The sequence below is a fragment of the Xyrauchen texanus genome, chromosome 15 (assembly GCF_025860055.1).
Source record: "Xyrauchen texanus isolate HMW12.3.18 chromosome 15, RBS_HiC_50CHRs, whole genome shotgun sequence".
Classification (NCBI taxonomy): Eukaryota; Metazoa; Chordata; class Actinopteri; order Cypriniformes; family Catostomidae; genus Xyrauchen; species Xyrauchen texanus.
In genome coordinates, this window is record NC_068290.1 from 31,206,185 (window position 1) to 31,227,817 (window position 21,633).

Sequence of the window (21,633 nt, forward strand, 5' to 3'; positions counted from 1 at the left end):
GAAATGAAACCGTCTCTTAAAAAAAAAAAAAAAACAGAGACAGTGCAGCTCAATGAAGGTAAATGGAACTTTGGCCACAAACATGGTGGCGTGGTCATACAGTGACGTCACATGAAACAGGTCAATAGCCAGACAAGGCACCACCAGAGAAAAGCAGTAGGGTAAACAATTTTGAGCAAAGAGTAAAATGCTGATTAACTCTCTAGTAAACTGGAAAATTCATATAGAAAGCCATTTCACTGTCAATGACATTCAAATCAATTATGTTTATTGTTTAACTGAAAAAAAAAAAAAAATTAGGAGGGTGGATATAGATGTGAGTAATCTTGTGATTCTTTTCTCATCATTTATTATTCATTTTTATGCATTTGGTAGACATTTTATACAAATTGTATTGCAATACCTTGATAGTATACATTTTATTAATAGGCTATATGTGTTAGCTGGGATTCAAACCCATGACCTTTGGTCATGGGTTTAAGCTAATCTGCAAAAATTGATTTTCTTAATCACTGTTTTGTCTTGTTCACCAGGAAACATCCTTAAAACAAGATACATTTATTTGAATCTAAGGTTGTCGATTTAATGCATTTTAGTGCAATTAATATATAAAAAATAATGCATAAAAAATGTATGCAAGTAATTATGCACCCTGACCATACATATATTCTGTAATAAGGTTTTTTCCAACCAACGGAGCAAAGCTTGAAGGAGCCTCCCACCTTCATGTTTTTGTGACGCAGACAGCATAGGGCAGTCAGCACAAATGTACAAGCAATTCACATCTATACATGCAACAAACTGTCAGCTGTTCAAAAAAAGCTGGGTTTAGCATGAGTGCAGAGGTCTCTAGACGTATTTTTTTAAAGTTTCAAATTACATTTCACTTGACACAGCATCTTAAAAATGCATCATTTACTGAATGTGCGAGTTGCTGAAAATCAATATGATGCGACACAACCACAAAGAGATGCTCCAAAAGTGAACATATTCCAACAAAAGTAGCGCAGAAGGAGTGCAAGATTACAAACTCAACAGCAAAATGGATTGCTGTGGACTGTAGGCCAATGATTGTTGTCTGTTCAATGATATGGAAATAAAACAGCCTATATACTGTATTGACCTCTAAAGCAACTTTTTGTATTTTCTAATCAACGCTTTACTCGTCTGCCACAATAATGAAATGTAATTGAATGAACTGAATTACATACTTCTGTTTATTTGGATTATTATGTATTGAATTATTTTTTATTTGAGGGCCTTTTTTGCAAATATTGATAGATGTGATTAATTTGATAAATGAATTAGTATGCCATGTAATTAATTTGATAAAAAAAATTATAATCGATTGCCAGCCCTGTCGTGAAAGCTAGACTTAATAACTTATTGGTAAGACTTTACAATAAGGTTCCATTTGTTAACATTAGTTAATGCATATTAAATATATTTTTTCAGCATTTACTAATCTAGTTGTTCTTTGTTAGTTCATAGTGCATTAACTATTGTAAACATTCAAAAAAATTAAAATCTATATGTTGAAATTAACATTTACCAAGATTAATAAATGCTGTAAAATCTGTTTGTCCATATAATTAAATTGAACGGGTGCCATGATGCTGCTGGCTGTTTGATGGTCCAAAAGGCTTATTTAGGCAGCATAAAATTAATCCACACCCCTCTGTCGATCAATGATTGTCTTCTGAAGCAAATTGTTAGGTTTGTGTAAGAAACAAATCAATAATTACAAATATTATTTTTTTATTTATTTAAATTGTTGCTTTCCCCCACCGCTTTATTGCTGTTTGAAATGACCCACAGTAACTCTCATATGATGTTCACGTAGCTGAAATGTGCTTATAAAAACCTTCATTTCGGCTCTGCTGAATAAGGAAAAACATACACATTTGGGATGGCTTAAAGGTGAGTAAATCATGAGAGAATTAATTCTTTAAGGATGTTTAATGGAGCCTTTTTGCTCATTCTATTCCATATACAATTGAATTAAATCAAAATTCAGTAAATACCCCCTAAAACAAGGGTTCTGTTTAATTTACTTGAGTCCAGTAGCAGAACATAATAAGTGTCAGGCCGCATGATTGACAGCTTTGGGGTGGCTTTTTCCATTGTGTATGTTTGTGCTACACGTCAATGACGTAGATGTCATGTTAACTTTGTCTGCAGTAAAAACACACAGGTGCATTTTGTACCTGTTGGGGATGAGGGACCCTCAGAACTCTATTAGTAAGTACGGTGGCTGTGGGTCATGTCTTTTCTTCAGAAATGTCCCTACCCTTTTGGGAGTTTTCATTTCATTGATGCTAAAATTAGCTAAGAAGCACAAAACCTGAGAATCTGAGAATATGACATTGCGACCTTATGCTGGAAGGCACTGCAAATCAGGTGGTATAGTATCTCCAGTCCCACACAGACATCTAATTGCTTCCATGTTTTTAACCTTGAAAGAGATGAAGGAAGAGAGAGAAGAGCTAGCAGTGCAAAAATGCTTTGTTTCCATTTGTTGCACTTGATTTTACTATGCAAACAATGTTACAAGAGATATTAAAATATATAGAATAATCTGCTGAATATGCATGTTTGGTTCAATTGTCTTATTGTTTTTCAGTCCATTAGGGGGCACAAGCAGAGAAGAGACTGCAGGTCCAAACATTAGGTAATCCACAGATAGGTAAACCATGAACAACAAAGAAAATTCTGGTTTCATAGCTAGTTCAATGTCAATATTGTTTACCAGCTTTGGAATATTCAAAGAAACATTATGAAGTGGTATTGTATTTAAATGAACATGTTTTTTTATACTGCAATTTGTCCAAAAAGTGTCAAATAGCAAGATCATTTTAGCAGTATTATAAAATCTAAGATGTCTTTCATATTTTGGTTTTCAGTACATCACTATATTTCAGCATATCACAGTGATACTAGTTTAATGTGAGTATCAATTCTAACAAAACTGATGGCCACTTTACCAGAGCAGTCACATAAAATGATGGGGCAAAAAAATAAATTCTAATCTATTTGTTTGCTAAGAATAAATGACAAACATGAAAGTGTCAGCTGCAGGACAGGGGGAGAAACAGCAATAAATGACAATTGAAAATGTATATTAGTCCCTAAAACACTGGAGATAGCAAATACATTTTGGTGCACAGTGGTTATTGAATAAATACAATCATAGAAAGTTATGCTTTTAAAGGACCTGTTAAGAAACTGACATACTGAATTAAAAAATATTGTCATTCAAACAAATTTGTCATTTTAAATATTTTCTGATGAAATCTCTCAAGGTTTGTTTAAGTCCTGGAATGCTGTAGGGATTGCATATGAACATTTTGATTTGAAAATTAAATAGTCTCCAAGATCATGCATATGGCAGTGTTATGAGATTTTAGATTTTTACCTAACGGAAAAATTATATTCTGTATTTCTTGATATCACCGCATACGCAAGCATGTTATGACCTTCCCCATTCAACCTTCACAATTCAGTGTCTATTCCTGAAGAAGGATTTGTTACTGTTCTTTCTGTCATAAATTTGATTTATATAATTGGAGGAAAGCTTCTGAGCAGTCTATCGCATTCAGGACAGGGCTGTTGTGTTATTTGTTTGGAAGATGCAGAGGTTTCCTGCAAACAAACTCTTTCCTCTCTCTCGTCCTTGAATGATTGTTTAGTGAAGAATGCACTCATTTATTTTTTGTCAGATAATTTATTCAACAGATAACAATGTGATATTCCACACTTTTAACAAAGTAGCGGTCAAGTCTACAGTACATATAGAACAACAACAGTGAACTACTTTTTAAGCAATTGTGCACACACAATCTTCAGCATGTGCCACTAATTTAATGGACAAAAAACCGAGCACAAAATAAATCAGTTTATGATGTGAGACCTTTATTAGCAGAACATCATGTAATCTTTCACTACACTTATGTGAAAACACAATATTTACAGAATGAAACACCTTTTGATAAAAAATAATTACAATCAGCTGGTTGAACATACAGTATAGATATTCTCATACACAAACATTTATAGAACATCCTCCATATATACAGTAATATTTGTCAACAGTTATTGTTGTTCTTTACAATATTAAACAGCATAATTGCAGGGAAATCCCTGTTTAACATAAATCACCTATTTTAAACAATAGATGTCCCATGTTTACATTTTCAAACTTTATTCATAAAGCTTTACAGGCTGATGCTTTTAGTACAATTAGACATAAGTTTTTCCGTGGGTATATTTAAATAGTGTTCAAATTGAGAAAGGGGGCTGAAGGGCCAATGTCACCACATGTTTGACAGCTGTCATTAAAATGTTTAAATATTACAATTTAGTAGCTATTAGTTTCAGTGCTACTTTGCTGTCCCCTCCCTTGTGATTGGGCCTGGTGTATGTTGGATTCCCTGGTGAAGTTGGGCTTGGCTTTGGATGGGTTCAGTGCACACCTGTGAGAGAGGAATGAATAGAAGGGGTGTGTGAACTGTCTGCTCCAGACTGACTGGCGCCACCGTCAAAACAGAGAGCATGCTTGATCAACAACCCAAAACAAACCAGGTCAAACAGCAAGCACGGTGCTACGCAGGCCTTCACACACAAGCGCACAGCTGCAAGCCAACCAGCCCTGACACTTCACCCTGGAGCGACTGCCTAACCCCCCTGTTAGTAAGAGTAACTGCTATACAGTGGACCGTTATTGCGCAATAAACAGCTGGGCCCGAGCGGTTGCCAATGTTCGGGAGCCAGAGTTACACTCCAGCCATAGCAGAAAGCACAAGAAGACTGTCACAAAAAACAGCATTCATTCTAACAGGAATATTATGGTAAAAACTTTGATCTATGCAGTTCTTACTGTCACAACTCTATTAATAATAGCCATTGCAGCTGCATGTATACTGCCAGCTCTATTTGAAGCCTGTTACCCAATTATCCTGAGAGTTCAGCCCTGTTCTTTAGTTGGGAATAATGGAAACTATGTAATGAAAAAGCATTTTTATAAGTGGCACTTTCTCAACTACTATGTTCCCTTGTGTTATGTTAAAAAATGTTTTATTATAAATGTCTTAATGCAGGCTGGTGTGATAAGTATACCATTAAAACAAGTGTGCTTGGATTACTGTATTTAAGTTGCTTAGGCCACCACTGCAGCACTTTTGTTGTAACAAAAGGTAGTGTCAACATAGAGACTTGACAACAATTTTGAATGGAAATGCACAAACATCTGATAATATTTAAGTAACAAATTTAAAAATGGAAATTATTGTTTGATTAAAAAGGATATTTAATCAATTTATTTCTATTTTTTATTTCACATTTAAAAACTAAAGGAATGTGTGATGCTGTAGGGCTTTGATGGGAAATAATTTTATCATCATGATGAATATAATTGCTGTTCTTCACACACAAAAAAACAGCATTTGACCATTTATGATAACATCTGAGAAATAGACTACATTTAGAAGTATTTTTCATCAGAACCAGTGTGAATTTCCCTGTGTGGCAAAACTATAATGGATAACATTTATCCATCTAAGTGAGACATGCAATAGAAAAACAAAATGCTAACCTAAAAGAATGTGCTTCATGTGATAACATCTAAATTACCAGGTTTTATTCAAGTCAAAAAATCATATTTAACATCACTTAATCAACCTGAATAAATTAGGTTACACCCCAAAAAGATAAAAATAAAAATAAGGCTTAAATCAAGTAGAAATAGCTCCAGTTGCAGGATACCACTTTTTACAGTGTGGAAAGAGTCCTTTTTATGAATATATTTAGAAATTATTTTTGCGGTACTCACCAGTGTGTAACATCTCAGCGACACAAAATTGAGTCTTCCTGTTTATTGACACTTGTCATCCTCTGAAAGCAAAGTAAACAGATGCATTAATTCTTCCTGCGGATGTGGACCAGGTGAGGTGACATGAGGGCTACAATAATCATTAAAAAAGTTTTTGTTTATTTGTTATACATGGATTACATGGATTTGATATATGCTACATATAGTATGCTTATATATATATATATATATATATATATATATATATATATATATATATATATATATATATATATATATATATATATCACATACACCAGACATATCAGCTAAACTGAACATAGAGAAGATATTAAATGTTTCCAAATTTTAACATGGAAAAGCAGGCAGCCAGCAGTCTACACAGCATCTCAATTGGTCTGGTGCATCAACAGCAGTTACAGAAATACACACCATTGTCACTTCCATGCGTAATTAGGCTTCTGTGCACAACCGAGATCACTAAGAAGTGAATCTTTCAATCCTGCTCACCTGCTCTGTGTTGATTTGTGTGAGAGGGGTCCGTGTGGAGGTGGGTGGGCTCGTCTGTTTCATGAGAGTCGGGTGCGTCTCCAACGCCAGCTGCAGGTCCAGGATGTAGTCAATGACATGCTGGAGGATCTCCACTTTACTGACTTTCTTATCCTGCGGAATAGTGGGCACCAGGCGCTTGAGTCGGCTGTAGCAGTCGTTCATGTCGTACTGCATACAGAAAATATCCTCCTCTTCCATTTTGAATCGGCTGCGCTCCGACAAATAACGCAAGGAGAGCTCACTGCAGCTTGAAGAAATCTTGTGAGGGCGAACGGGTGCGCTGGCCTTCATCTTAATAAATAAATATGCTCAGCTAAATGAGGAGAAAAAGCAAACGCGCACGGGATACAACAATAGGTTTGGTTTATAATGCGATGTTTCGATGCGCAAAAGGCAATTTAGTGCTAGCGGGAAAAGGAGCGCAGATTTATCCAGAGCACATCTCCACTCTCAGCCTGAACGCACAGTGTTAAACAGCGGATGAGTTGAGGCTGGTCATATATATAGATGGGAGGCGCCACCCGCTCGAGCTTTGTCAGTCCTGCGCGAGGCACTGCCGGACAGTCACGAGCTCCCGTGATGATGCGCGACCTGTAACTGTCAATTGCGGAGGGTCTCGAGCAGAAAAAAGAGGATGAAATGTGTCTGCGTGTTTGCTTTTGTTAATGTGTGTGTGTGTGTGTGTGTGTGTGTGTGTGTGTGTGTGTGTGTGTGTGTGTGTGTGTGTGTGTGTTTGTTTATATGTTTTTCCAAAACAAGTAAACGGGTAACACTTTTTTAAAATTATTTTAATCATTACTAAATCATTAATAAAAAATATGACATTGTTAAATGCATAACAGGTCATTAATTATTGTACATTCAAATAGTTTTATAAGTGAACTTTTTACACCAAGGAATATTTCTTTATTTCTGAAAATCATTTTCTGTACACTCAAAAAATAAAAATGTTCAATGAACTTAATAAAATTAAGGAAAACATTTTCCATCAAAAACGAATTTATTTGAAGGAAATTTAACAAGTCTTGTTTTACCAAACTGAATTCCTTTTCTCACATTTAGGACTACTAAATAATTTTTTCAAAGCCTTCATTTAATTTAGTTGAGGGAACTTTATTTATAGGCTACCACTTAATACATTTGTTGTTGTAAGCAAGGGCATAGTCTTATTTTGAACACTGGCAGTAGATAATATCTGTTATGTAATTTGTGAAAGTAACGAGTTACTCACTACTTGAGTCCTCTTTTAATTGAATACATTCTTACTCTTACTCAAGTAATTATTTATGTTAGTACTTTTACTTCTACTTGAGTAATTATAATTTTTTAAGTAATTGCAATTTTACTTGAGTGCAGTTTATGGCTACTCTACCCACCTCTGATCCAGGGCTGGACTGGCATTTTTCTGGTAGGCCGACGCACTTTGGGAGAACCGAGCGGGCCGGTGGGTCGGCCGTGAAACCTGCTGAATGGACGTTATGCAGAACAGACCACAAAACGGTGCCGTGATATGCAGAAAAGGACAGCGAACAAAATTAGCGTTGGCTAATAAAATCATGAACATGTTGATGCCTTTCTTTCAAGCATTTTCCAGAAGAGGTTTTAGATTATAAAAACTCATTGAGAAATTACCAGTGTGGCATATGAGTGCAAAAACCCACCTTAATGACTTGCCGTTTAGCCTAACTCATTTTAATTTACCACCTTTGCCACAGTGGAGAGCATCTTCACATGGTCCAGGGTTGTCCTCACTGTACATTCTCAGACGAACTGGCACCAGTCCCCTGATGTCATTTATTCATCCACCTTCAAATAGCCTTACATCCATGGCAAGTTGCCAAGGCGATGAAAATTCCTGGCTTTCAGCTCCCCTCTGGTGCAACAAGTTAAAATCCCCTTTGCTTTGCTTTTCTCTACCCAAACACTTTGATACATGACATCGTGTACTGTTCTGCCTAGGAAGAATGTGTGTGTGTGTGTGTGTGTGTGTGTGTGTGTGTGTGATATTTATAAGATAATCATGACTCTTTGTCATGAAAAACACTCCTTGCCTTCTGCAGGTGGGTTGGTCAAACACCTTCCAGCTTAGCAGGTGCAAAGAGTTTGCAAATAGCGATATACATCATATTCTGAAAAGGGGTCCTCAATGTATTGCTGGCATCCTCCTTTGAAAACAAAACCACTTACGATGCATAAAGCCCTGCAATTAGCACATCACAACAAAAATCCTCAGCATTCTGGTCTTGTTTAGTCAGAAGAACTTGCTTTAGTTGCTAACACTTTATTTAAAAGGCACCGTGCAAGGCCATTAGAGGAATGCTTACCCCATCACACACTTAACTCATCTATGAGAGGATTTGAATGGATCAGTGTAATGACACCTTAGTTCGTGGGCAATGGAGGAGTCAGGAGACAATGAAGCAAGTTCAAGTTCAGTGTTTTTATTCTCGTTTTTTAACACACTTGACAGTAACCGTCGACAACAAAAGAAAACGTCTTTAAATAAATCAAAGCACTCCAAATAAAAAACTCTCCCGGAACGTGCTTGTTGTGCCTTCAGGTCACTCTCTCTCCCCACTGACATTCTGAAGTCCCATTTTGGTCTCACTCTCCATCACTATAATGAGAGACAGGTGTTAGGGATAATTGTGAACCATGTGAAGAGGCTTACCCCTCTCTCTCTCTCCCTCAGACCACACCCCCATGCCACAATCAGTTTTATTCAACATGTTGTTTGTTTGTAACTAATCTTTGTTTATAACTAAAAATGAAAAGTATATTTCGTAATAAGAAACAACGTAGACAAAACCACTGTAGCGAATTTGGAAGTATAAATGTACACAGGATGGGTTAAAGTGCCCACGTGCCCACGGCTTATTGACAATAATATTATACATATTTAGGTATAGCTTTGAAATAAAATCTTTTAAAACAGGGATTAAATTATTTATCAAAATATGTTACAGTCAAATTATCTTTAAAATGGAAATGTGAATTTAATCACATGTGTAATGTGTAATTAATCAGAACTCGTTATAATTAATTATAAATATTTGGATCAGTTAATAGAATTAACTTGATGTAGCTGAATTAATATTACAACCAATTAATCTGTTCATCCAGCAAGCACTCAGTATTGATCGTCTATCAACTCTTAGAAAGGATATGTTTCCTGGCCACAGAAAAATAACGCTTTCTTAGCATGTAGCTGTGATCAAATCGTTAAATTGATGTTTATTTACAAGCAGACCATAATCAACTCACAAGAATGTTCACAAAAGCTTTATTTAACTAAATCACGAACACATAACTAACCTAAACAAACACATACACACAAATCACGCATACATGGGGAATGGAAAAGTGAAAGTGAATGAAACCGGAACAGTGCATGGGATGAAACTATGAAAAGAGTCATTTAACCATCTGAAAGAGCCATCAATTTCTTACTTCAGAATCAGAATCAGAATCAGCTTTATTGCCAAGTATGCTTACACATACAAGGAATTTGTCTTGGTGACAGGAGCTTCCAGTCTACAACAATACAAACAATACCAAAAACAGCAGCAAGACATAGGTAATTAAAAACAAAAAAGAACACAAAATAAATAATTATACATATACGTACATACACTCACCTTCATACATACCCACATACACACACGTAGTGCAAATCTAATACAATCTGTATATAAAGAACAAAAAACAGTATATTATGTACAGAGCAATGTAAGTAATGGCAGAAGTGGATATGTTGGATGATATAAATTAAAATTAAAATTAAACTGTGTATTGCACATCATTATTGCTCAATGGGGCAATATAATTGTTCATTAGATGGCCTGAGGGAAAAACTGTTCCTGTGTCTGACGGTTCTGGTGTTCAGAGCTCTGAAGCGCCGGCCAGAAGACAACAGTTCAAAAAGGTAGTGGGCAGGGTGTGTGGTGTCCAGAGTGATTTTACCAGCCTTTTTCCTCACTCTGGAAGTGTATAGTTCTTGAAGGAGGGGGCAGGGGGCAACCAATAATCCTCTCAGCAGACCAAACTGTCCTTTGTAGTCTTCTGATGTCTGATTTCGTAGCTGCACCAAACCAGACAGTTACTGAAGTGCAGAGGACAGACTCAGTGACTGCTGAGTAGAACTGTTTCAGCAGCACTGGTGGCAGGTTAAACTTCCTCAGCTGGCGAAGGAAGTACAACCTCTGCTGGGCCTTTTTCACAATGGAGTCAATGTGTATCTCCCACTTCAGGTCCTGTGAGATGGTAGTGCCCAGGAACCTGAATGACTCCACTGCTGCCACAGTGCTGTTTAGAATGGTGAGGGGGGACAATGATGGGGTGTTCCTCCTAAAGTCCACAATCATCTCCACTGTTTTGAGCGTGTTCAGCTCCAGGTTGTTTTGACTGCACCAGAAAGCCAGCCATTCAACCTCCTTTCTATATGCAGACTCATCATCATCTTGGATAAGGCCGATGACAGTGGTGTCGTCTGCAAACTTCAGGAGCTTGACAGAGGGGTCCTTGGTGGTGCAGTCATTGGTGTACAGGGAGAAGAGTAGTGGGGAGAGCACACATCCCTGGGGGGCACCAGTGCTGATGGTACAGGTGGTGGAAGTTAATTTTCCCTGCCTCACAAGCTGCTGCCTGTCCGTCAGAAAGCTGGTAATCCACTGACAGGTAGAGGTGGGAACAGGGAGTTGGTTTAACTTAGTCCGGAGTATATCTGGTATGATTGTGTTGAAAGCCGAGCTGAAGTCCACAAAAAGGATCCTTACGTCTGTCCAGATGTTGCAGGACGTGATGCAAACCCATGTTGACTGCATCATCCACAGACCTGTTTGCTCGATAAGCAAATTGAAGGGGGTCCAGAAAGGGTCCAGTGATGTCCTTCAGGTGGGCCAACACCAGTCTCTCAAATGACTTCATGACCACAGATGTCAGGGCGACAGGTCTGTAGTCATTAAGTCCTGTGATTTTAGGTTTCTTAGGGACGGGGATAATAACGGAGCGTTTGAAGCAGCATGGGACTTCACACTGCTCCAGTGATCTATTGAAGATCTGAGTGAAGATGGGGGCCAGTTGGTTAGCACAGGAACGAAGGCACGCTGGTGAGATGCCATCTGGACCTGGAGCCTTCCTTGACCTTTGCTTCCGAAAGACACGGCACACATCGTCCTCACAGATCTTGAGTGCAGGTAGTGTAGCAGGAGGGGGTAGGAGGGGGGTTGCAGGAGGTGTTAATGGTTGTGTGAAATGAAGGTCCGAGTGCATGTGGGGTGTGAAATTGGGCCTTTCAAATCTGCAATAAAACACATTCAGGTCGTTGGTCCGCCACAGGGTTGGGGGTAGGAGTCCTGTAATTAGTAAGTTGTTTCAGACCACTCCACACTGATGCAGGGTCGTTAGCTGAAAACTTGTTTTTCAGCTTCTCAGAGTAGCTTCTTTTAGCCACTCTGATTTCCCTATTCAGTGTGTTCCTGGCCTGATTATACAAGACTCTATCCCCACCCCTGTAAGCCTCCTCTTTGGCATGACGAAGCTGTCTGAGTTTTCCTGTGAACCATGGTTTATCATTGCTGAATGATAAAAATGTCCTAGTAGGGATGCACATATCCTCACAGAAACTGATGTATGATGTAACAGTATCTGTGAGCTCGTCCAGGTCTGTAGCTGCAGCTTCAAAAACACTCCAATCAGTGCAGTCAAAGCAGGCTTGTAGTTCCAGCTCTGCTTCAATAGTCCATCTCCTTACAGTCCTTACAACTGGCTTTGTTGATTTTAATTTCTGCCTGTAGGACGGGAGAAGATGAACCAGACAGTGATCAGAGAGTCCCAAAGCTGCACGTGGGACAGAGCGATATGCATCCTTTAATGTTGTATAGCAGTGATCCAATATATTCCTGTCTCTGGTGGGGCAATGTTCTGTGTCTGTGATTTGATCAGCCAGCTGTTGCAGCGCTAAGTTCCCAGACGCGTTTGGAGGAATGTAAACACTCACCAAAATAAACAAAGAAAACTCCTGTGGCAAGTAGAATGGCTTACAGTTAATAAAGAGCGCTTCCAGATTAGGGCAGCACATCCTCTTTAATGTTGTTACATCTGTACACCAACTTTCGTTTTTGTAAAAGCATGTTCCACCGCCTCTCGTTTTCCCCGTTAACTCCGCGATGCGATCCGCTCTGATACAGCTGGAAGCCCGGCAGATGTAATGCGCTGTCCGGAATGGCTTTACTCAGCCAGGTGTCAGTGAAGCACAGTGCAGCAGAGTTTGAAAAGTCCTTATTATTATGTGTGAGGAGATGTAGTTCGTCAGTTTTGTTGGGAAGAGAGCGGAGATTTGCGAGATGAATGCTCGGCAGTGCTGTTCGAACACCGCGCTGACGGAGTTTAACCAGCGTGCCAGCTCGTCTCCCTCGCCTGCGTCTCGTAGCGCATCTAAACAACACAGCAGCGCCTCCAACTAAAATGTCCAGCAAAACGTCTGAATATTCAAAAACCGGGAAAAGATTATCTGGTATGTGCTGCCGAATGTTCAGCAGTTCGTCCATGGTAAAACTGACTAGTAAAAGATTGCTAAACACAGGACATACAAACAAAAACTACAAAAGAATTGGAGAGCTCCACACCGAGGCAGCCATCTGCAGCGCCATCATGATCGTATTCCAAAGCACCTTTGTTAACAAAGGGGTTCACAGCTTATACTAAACCTGTTTATTTAGTGAATTTTATGATACTTGCCATGCCTTGTCTTTTGAGAGAGCGACGGATGCAATCTCAGGAGAAAATCTTGATGGTTTCTTGAGTCGATGGTGTTGAAGTTGCAATCAATTTCTTCCAGGTTGAATGAGAAAATTATGATAAACTTGCGGTGTTAGTTTGACTCTGTTATAGTCGAGGAAGTTACACATGGCTTGATGTGTTTGAGGCCTGCCGGCCCACGAACTCGCGGTTGGACCGGTTGTTTCCGGTCCCACAGGACCAGCAACCAGGAGATTAATGAAGAGTGAATAGAGGGAAGAGAGGGAAGAGACAAAAGAGGGGGAGGTCACTCTGACAGTGCCCTTTAACTTCTGAGGGAGGTCACTCCTCTCGAGTTTGGCTTGACCAATGAGAGAGGTGCAAAAAGTCAGTGGGAAAAGTTAGTTTGTTTGGAAGCTGACTCATTTGCATGACTGGAGTAAGCTGGCAGTTTGTGCCCCTTCATGCTCTGATTAATATAACAAGCATACAATGCATGCTATAATTAAGTGATATACACCAATGTGCAGGGCATCACACAAGGATTAATTTGATAAGAAGCATGTTACAAATAATTTTACATTATCTAGTGGTTCTGTCATAAAGCATGCATAAAACGGTATACAGTACAAAAGACACTATATGAGACAGTAATAATCATGCACACAATGTCCTGGGGATATGCATGTTCTTTTATAGAACAGTTTGTCTATAAATGAATGAAGAAACGTCTGTTTTATGGGCTTTATGTGTCTTTCCTATGGGGGAATGGAGTGATTTACTCCTATGCTTTGCATGGAATGTCTCATAGGTTCACTAGTTGCTGGACTAGTGTCAGCAAAGGGAGAGTAAAAGCTGATAATGAACAGTAGGAGAACAGACATCTTGAAGTCTGCTTTGGCCTACTTGGACCTTTGCTTGTTATGGTCTTGAGACTTCTATTGGATTATTCATTAAATAATGAATAACTGTGTGTCTGATTGGTCCAGTTGCCAAGATGTCAATAAATGCATAAACTGATATGGACTGTGTATAACAGTATTGTATGTCTTTAGTCAATATGTCCAATATCCAACCAGGCGCTGCAACAACAATTCATTTTATTCACTTTCACCCAAATCATAAATAAAACACTTAATTTTGACCCTGTTCCTCACACAATAACATCACATGACAGACATGAAAAACTTTTACTATTGAGCATGACTTAAGGGATACATTTTAACATTTGCTTTACATAACCAACTACATTTATAAGCTTGTTCAAGTGCGTAATCAAATTGCATGGTAGCTCAACGGAGAGAGCATTGCAATTGCGATGCAAAGGACCAGGATACGAGTTCTGAAAGGTATGTGTTTCGACACGTGAGCCGAAAGTGTCATAGAAGCACTACAAGATGATATTTGCTTAATGATGCTATCAGTTGTATTTAGGATTACGTTTAGGGTAGGGAGGTAGGTTTTGTTGATTTAAAACATAACAGAAAACCTCATTCTGTTTGGGAGAAAATCTAAATCACTTTAAAGGAGACATATTATGCCCCTTTTTCCACGATGTAATATAAGTCTCAGGTGTCCCCACACATGTCTGACAAGTTTCAACTCAAAATACCTCACAGATCGTTTATTCTACCATGCCTTTATACCCCTGTTTTGTAGCCCTGTTCCATATGGGCTGTTTAAAATGGGTTTTAAAGAGGGCAGATCTAAGCTGCTCAAGCAGATCTCTTCGCCAGCCATGGGCAGTACCTTTCCACTTTTGATGTTATAAGGGGCTGCAAATTTGAACTGCTTGTTTGGAGACACTGATTTTTTATTGATGGGGAAAGGAAAGAAATGAGGGAATGTAATTTTCCCATATTTTGTGGTTGTCTACACACACTGGAGACACATATGATATTGCATAATATATCCCCTTTAAAACAACACAGTGGACATTTCACCACATATTGCCATGGTACGTTTAAGGAACCATGTAAATTAATTTAGCAAAAATGTAGTCAACATTCACTGAATTTTCAAGAGATCCGGCTCCCAATATCAGTCATTTAAGTGGTCACTTAAAGAGTTTTGATGCACAGTTGATGACTTTGTCACATTTTTCATAGATAAAATAACAACCATCAGTTGTCAATTCTCCACACCACAAACCCACAAACACACATTACTATCACACACACTCACTCCTCCTTCTTTTTCTCCCCTCTCGGAAGCAGAAGTCTCCAAACTTCTTCTTTCCAGCCATCCTACTACCTGCCCTCTTGATCCTATCCACTTCCACCTCTTTTAAGCCATTTCTCCTTCAATCTTACCTGCACTCACTTCATTAATACATCTCTTATCACTGGTACTGTACCTTTTCCACTGCATTTAAGAAGGCTTGGGTAACCCCAATGCTTAAGAAACCCTCCCTAAACCCTGCACTTTTTTGAAAACTACAGACCAGTGTCCCTCCTCCCATTCATCCTCTTCTCCATACACATGTCATCACTAGGATCTGTCATTCAGCCACATGGCTTTTCTTATCACTGCTATGCTGATGACACACAGCTCTACCTCTCATTCCAGCCTGATGATCTGATGGTAGTGGCCTTGATCTCAGCCTGCCCAATCAACAATTTGTTTTATATGAAAGATCACCACCTCCAACTCAACCGTGCTAAGACAGAGCTGCTCATGCTTCCAGCGAGCCCAGCAATTCATCATAACTTCACCATTCAGCTAGACTTGTCAACGATTACACCATCCAGGACAGCCAGAATTCTTGGAGTTGTGTTTGTTGATCATTTGAACTTCACAGACAAAATTGCAAGGACTGCCCTATCGTTCTATTGTTCTCCTCATTTGTACGTCACTTTGGATAAAAGCGTCTGCTAAATGAATAAATGTAAAATGTATACATCATGATGGCAACATGAATGTATGGCTTTAATTCAAGGCCCAAAGCTTGAAGAAACTTCCTCTTTACTGTAAAATGACATATTTTACATATGTTTTGGTTGTTGTAAAGGGTTATGAATGATAAGGAGGACATGAAGACGAATTGCTCCTCTCAGGTAGGGACTTGATGTCCAGACACTCCTTTTCCACGGTGCTGTACTTGGTCTCCCTCAAGGAGAGCTTACAGCTGATGTACAGCACCGGACACTCCTCCCCTTCCACCACCTGAGAGAGTATGGCCCTCAGCCCTCTTTCTGAAGTGTCCGCCTGTAAAAGGAAAGGGAGAGAGAAATTAGGTGCATGTAAAAGCGCCCTCCACAAAGTGCGGCTTTAACCTGCGTGAACGCCTGTTGGCACTGCTCCGACCATTGGACCAGGTCTGGAGCCCCCTTTTTAGTGAGGTCAGTCAGCGGGCTGGTGACGTCCGAATAATTAGGTACAAACCTCCTGTAATAGCTAGCCAGCCCCAGGAACTGCCTCACCCCCTTTTTGGTCTTGGGTCTCGGGCAGGTCACAATCGCCGCGGTCTTGTCAATTTGGGGACGCACCTGGCCATGGCCCAAGTGGAACCCCATATACTGTACCTCCACACACCCAATTGCGCACTTCTTGGGGTTTGCCCCTCAGATGTCGCTGCATATCATTACTATAAATGATGATGTCATCTAAATAAGCAGTGGCATAAGCTGTATGCGGTCTGAGGATTCGGTCCATGAGACGCTGAAACAAGCCGAATGAAAGCGTCACGAATTGGTGCAATCCGAACGGCGTGGAGAAGGCTGTTTTTTCACGGGAAATTGGTGTCAAGGGGATCTGCCAATAACCCAATGTTGAATAAAAACGAGCAGTACCTAACTGATCGAGCAACTCATCAACACTGGGCATCGGGTACGCATCAAATTTAGACACCGCATTGACTTTTCTATAATCCACACAGAACCGCACAGACCCATCGCTCTTTGGCACTAGAACATCCGTGCTGGACCAATCGCTGTGGGATTCCTCTATTACCCCCATATCGAGCATCGCATCTAATTCCTCCCAAACAATTTTCTTCCTGTGTTCGGGCAAGCGATAGAGATTGCTAGGTACCACCACTCCCAGTTCGGTCTCGATGTGGTGCTGGATCAGGTTTGTACGACCCGGTAGAGGGGAGAACACGTCTGCAAATTCTTGTTGCAACTTTGCAACCCCTGCAAGCTGAAATGGTGAGAGGTGGTCTCCACAAGTGACAGAAGTGTTATGAATAGGTTTTCTGTATACCTCCGGCCCGAGCTCCACCCTATCCAGCACTACCGTTGCCAATGTTACAAGGACCGCCTCCCTCTGTAATTTCAGGAGGTTGAGGTGATACATTAGATGTGCACCCACTCTATTGGTTCGTGTTACTTCATAATCGAGTTCCCCGACTCGTTGTGTGACCTCAAATGGTCCTTGCCACTTGGCAAGTAATTTAGAGGTTGATGTTGGGAGTAAAACAAGCACTTAATCTGAGCAAAAATTCCCTTAGCTGAGCTCCCCTGTCATACAGTCAGCACTGTTGTTCTTGAGCCTGGAGCAAATTCTCCTGTGTTAGTTGCCCCAGTGTGTGGAGTTTTGCTCTAAGATCAAGAACGTACTGAATAAAATTTTTGCTATTTGAAGGTCCCTCCTCCCAAGGTTCGCGGATGACGTTAAGCACCAGCTCGAACGGGGAGAGGCTTGCGGGACCTCTCGGACTGCAAATAACAGGGGGTCAAGCCATTTATCCCAATTCCTAGCATCATGGTGCATGAATTTACGAATCATGTTCTTGAGGGTTTTATCCGCTCTCCCTGTGCTCACTGAAATTAGAGACAGGTGTTAGATATAATTTGGCTCAGGTGTAAGTGCCCTTACCGTTTCCCTCACTCTGGACGGGCACTTGACCACACCCCCGCTGCCACAGTTGGGTTTTAAGTCTAGAAATACATTTTTGTGTATTTGTTGTCATGGCTCCTGATAGTGTTATAGTCCCTGGGGGTTTGTGTCCATTCAGGTGAAGAGAACACACTATCTCACTATCTCTTTCAAAGACAGTTCATCAAAAGAGATGAGTGTATGAATCTTTGATGGTAACCTTTCCCAGAGTACCTCTCCGACTATCTGTCTCTCACCTCTCTCTGACTCTCTGTCTCTCTCTCTCTCTCTCTCTCTCACACACTCTCTCTCTCACTTCTCTCTGACTCTCTGTCTCACTCTCTCTCTGTCTCTATCTCTCTCTCTCTCTCTCTCTCTCTATTTCAGCCTTTAGGCAACATAATACACTGCGATGCCTGATGTCTGCAGACAGAGTTACAAAACGTATTAAATATTTCTTTTCAACCTTTAAAAAGACTAAAGGCCAAGGTATACATAGTTTTTTTCTGCATTCTGGATCGGATCGTGTCTGGTCGACTGTGTTGCCTTTCAAAGTATATTCTTTTGACCACAAGCACATATGAATACATTTGATGCATGTCACTATGACTGTTTTGTGATCAAGTTTATTATAATTTTGGTTTTTCTTTTCTTTTCTTTTGTTTTCAATTTCAAATTATTATTCAGTTTACTTTAAGTTATTTTACCAACTGTGTTTGTTAGTTTTAGTTTATCAATTAATTTTAGTTTTAGTTTTTATTTTAGTCTATTGTAGAATATTTGGTACTGATGAATTTAGACAGAAACTGTTAAAGTGCCTGCATTCTCACACCATTATATGTAGGGGTATTTGGTACTAATGAATTTAGAAGGGAACTGTTAAAGTGCCCTCATTCTCACACCATTATATGTAAGGGAATTTAGGGTCTCGAAATATGTGAGCTATGAACTAAATTAAACTGTCCTGATTCTACATTACTATGTAAGGCAATTTATAATGGAATCAATTATGTTCGGCAACCATTATAAATTAGATAAATGACAAATAACAAGATTATTTGTCTGAATGAAATTCTCCACCATTAAAATCGTAATACAATGTCTCGTTGTATCCGCTCAACATTTATACTGTAAGGAATTAGCTTTGATAAGTGAATTATGATTAATTCACTTATTGGAGTGATATTATTCTCATGGCTCATTGATAATAATATCCCACGTATTAAGGTACAGCATTGAAGATATATCTTTTCGAAAAAGGGATGAGATTATTTATCAAAATATACCACAGTTAAATCATCTTTGAATACAAACAAACTTTATTGCTATTCTAATCATAAATCTAATCTAACACATATATACATGAGACAGGTTGGTGAGAAGAGTGACAGAATGTGAAATAAATTATCAATACAAATGATCATTTATTAAATGGTTCTTAAGTCTATTGACAATGCCTTAAGAACCATTTATCTTTTTGAGTCTACATCGATTTGCCATTGGATTACCCAAATATTTATCTAATACACCAGCACTTTGAGCACAATATTGGAGATGTACTTGCGTGTCGTGGTGTTTCCTTACATTCTTTGTGTTTGTTGTGTAAGCCCGTTTATCGGTGCAATGGTGGTCTCCAATAATACGGTTGAAGGTCTCTGCGCGTTACTGTCTTTCTTGTTACGCAACACAACAAGATTAAATGAAATACATTTTCTCTTATGTATTACCTCGTTATTTCATCTGACTCCATAAATGAAAAAGGTTTTAATGATATCTGAGCATCATTAAAAGTGAGCGAATGTTTGATTATTCTTTTTAACTCCTTTAATTATATTTTGCCCGTTCAGATTAGTAAACTATGTCGCTTTGAGGCCCTCGTGTGTTTTTCTCTACACCGCGGGTCTCACAATCACAAGCGGCCAGTATTGGATCATCAAACAGAGGTAATTGCTTGTAACAACCCTCACGGGAAGGAGGACAGGAAATGAGGTTGAAACAAAAGGTAAGGCTTTAATTGCCATCTTTCTCATACATTTACACACAACACAACATAAGCACATTGGGATGGCTTTTCGGGGGTCCCCACTGGAGGCTCTGTCTCTGCTTTTATGCCGCTCTCCTCGTGCTCACTGGAACTAGAGTCAGGTGTTAGGCATAATTTAGCTCAGGTGTAAGCGCCCTTACCGCTTTCCTCTCCCGGACGGGCGCTTGACCACGCCCCCGCTGCCACATTGCTATATACCTAAGATCGGTCACATTCACGTTTACACAATCTAAGATACTTAGATAATTAAGATACTTAAGTATAGCCCCCATGGAATTGCATACACTTGAATTTAACTTAACGTTTTCTTCAGTAGAGGTCAAGGCCACTATTACAGATATAAGCTGACCAACATAACTTCTCTTGTAATAGCTTTGGATTGGCCATGCGTGGTTTCCCACGTACACTTATCTGGAGAAACATCAAATCAAAACAGAGGTAAGACACACCCGAATTTAGATTGGTCAAGCAGCATTTGCTGTTCTAAACGGAAATTCCCTTTTTGTCTTTGCAAACCAAGTACACTTGAATTGATGCCAAATATTAGTCGTCACTAATCTGACGCAGACTTGCGGTAACATACGAATTGTTTAATCTGTTTGGGAAAAACAACTTCAGAGTCAGTCAGAATAAATCAAATGTTTACAATTTATTGACCAGGTAACATAATCAATTAATCAATTCCAATTAGACAGTGATAATCAAATTATCACTGATAAGACATTTTATCAAAACCTAAGAAATTCGAATTGCAATCACCTGATATAAATTACACACAGTAAACTGTGTGGGATCGTCTGACTACAGAGAACCATGAACAATGTGTCAAATAACTCCTTAAATACCCAGATAATTCAATATGCTTAGCAAATGGTGGTGTCTGTTATTATAATTAGATTTTGGTCCCCTATTGAGGGGGTTCCTGTAGATTTATATACAGGAGGTATGGAGGATCTGGGGGAGGGCACACCTTTAAGGGGCACACCACAGTTCTCATATTTTATTACTTCTTTTTGCTTTTCATTATGGCTGGGAGGATGAGACCAGTTTACCAGGTGCACTCATGTTATAACAAACATGTTATAGTTACTTTTTTGTATACACTTCACATTGCATAGGTTTTTAGTGAGCTTTAAGTGAGGAGGAGAAGAAGTGAGATAAAGAGACTTTAGAAGGGAGGTGTTAGCTGCACAGTTTGTTGCGTCTCGGATGTTGCTGTTACATATGCAAGAGAGAGTTCAGATGTTAATTCTCATGAGAGCCTTTTGTTTTCTCGAAGGAGTAGCCCAGACTCACTGGCACCCGCCTTACAGTTGGTTCTTGTCTCTTGGTTGAAAGATTGTTCCATCGATGTTTTGATCGGATAGTTATTGTCTGTATGTTATGTCTATGATGAGGTTGGCTTTGAAGCGAGGCCTTATCTGAACATAGACATTGAGAGGCTTCCTCTAGACTTTGAGTCCCGAGCTTCCTTGGACCTCACATGCAGTGGCCACCATGGACCGAAACCTGGCAACCCCATTGGCCACCCCACTCGCAATTGCTGATTTAGTCTTTTTTTTTTGGTCATTTGTTGGCACAATTTAGTTATTTAGAGGTGAAATCATCTCTGCACAAACTTAACATATGTGGACACCAAGGTCGCCAAACCTCT

General features: G+C 39.4%; 1 protein-coding gene across 1 annotated transcript; it reads right to left on the reverse strand.

Moving 5' to 3' along the window:
• Positions 1-3,891: 3,891 nt before the first annotated feature.
• Positions 3,892-6,843, reverse strand: LOC127655727 (DNA-binding protein inhibitor ID-4-like). Its single transcript, XM_052143688.1, has 3 exons — positions 6,338-6,843; positions 5,828-5,889; positions 3,892-4,472 (listed from the first exon to the last, which is right to left on the reverse strand). The coding sequence occupies exons 1-2, from the start codon at positions 6,668-6,670 to the stop codon at positions 5,842-5,844; spliced, it is 381 nt and encodes a 126-aa protein (XP_051999648.1). The 5' UTR covers positions 6,671-6,843; the 3' UTR covers positions 3,892-4,472; positions 5,828-5,841.
• Between the last annotated feature and the right edge of the window lie 14,790 nt (positions 6,844-21,633).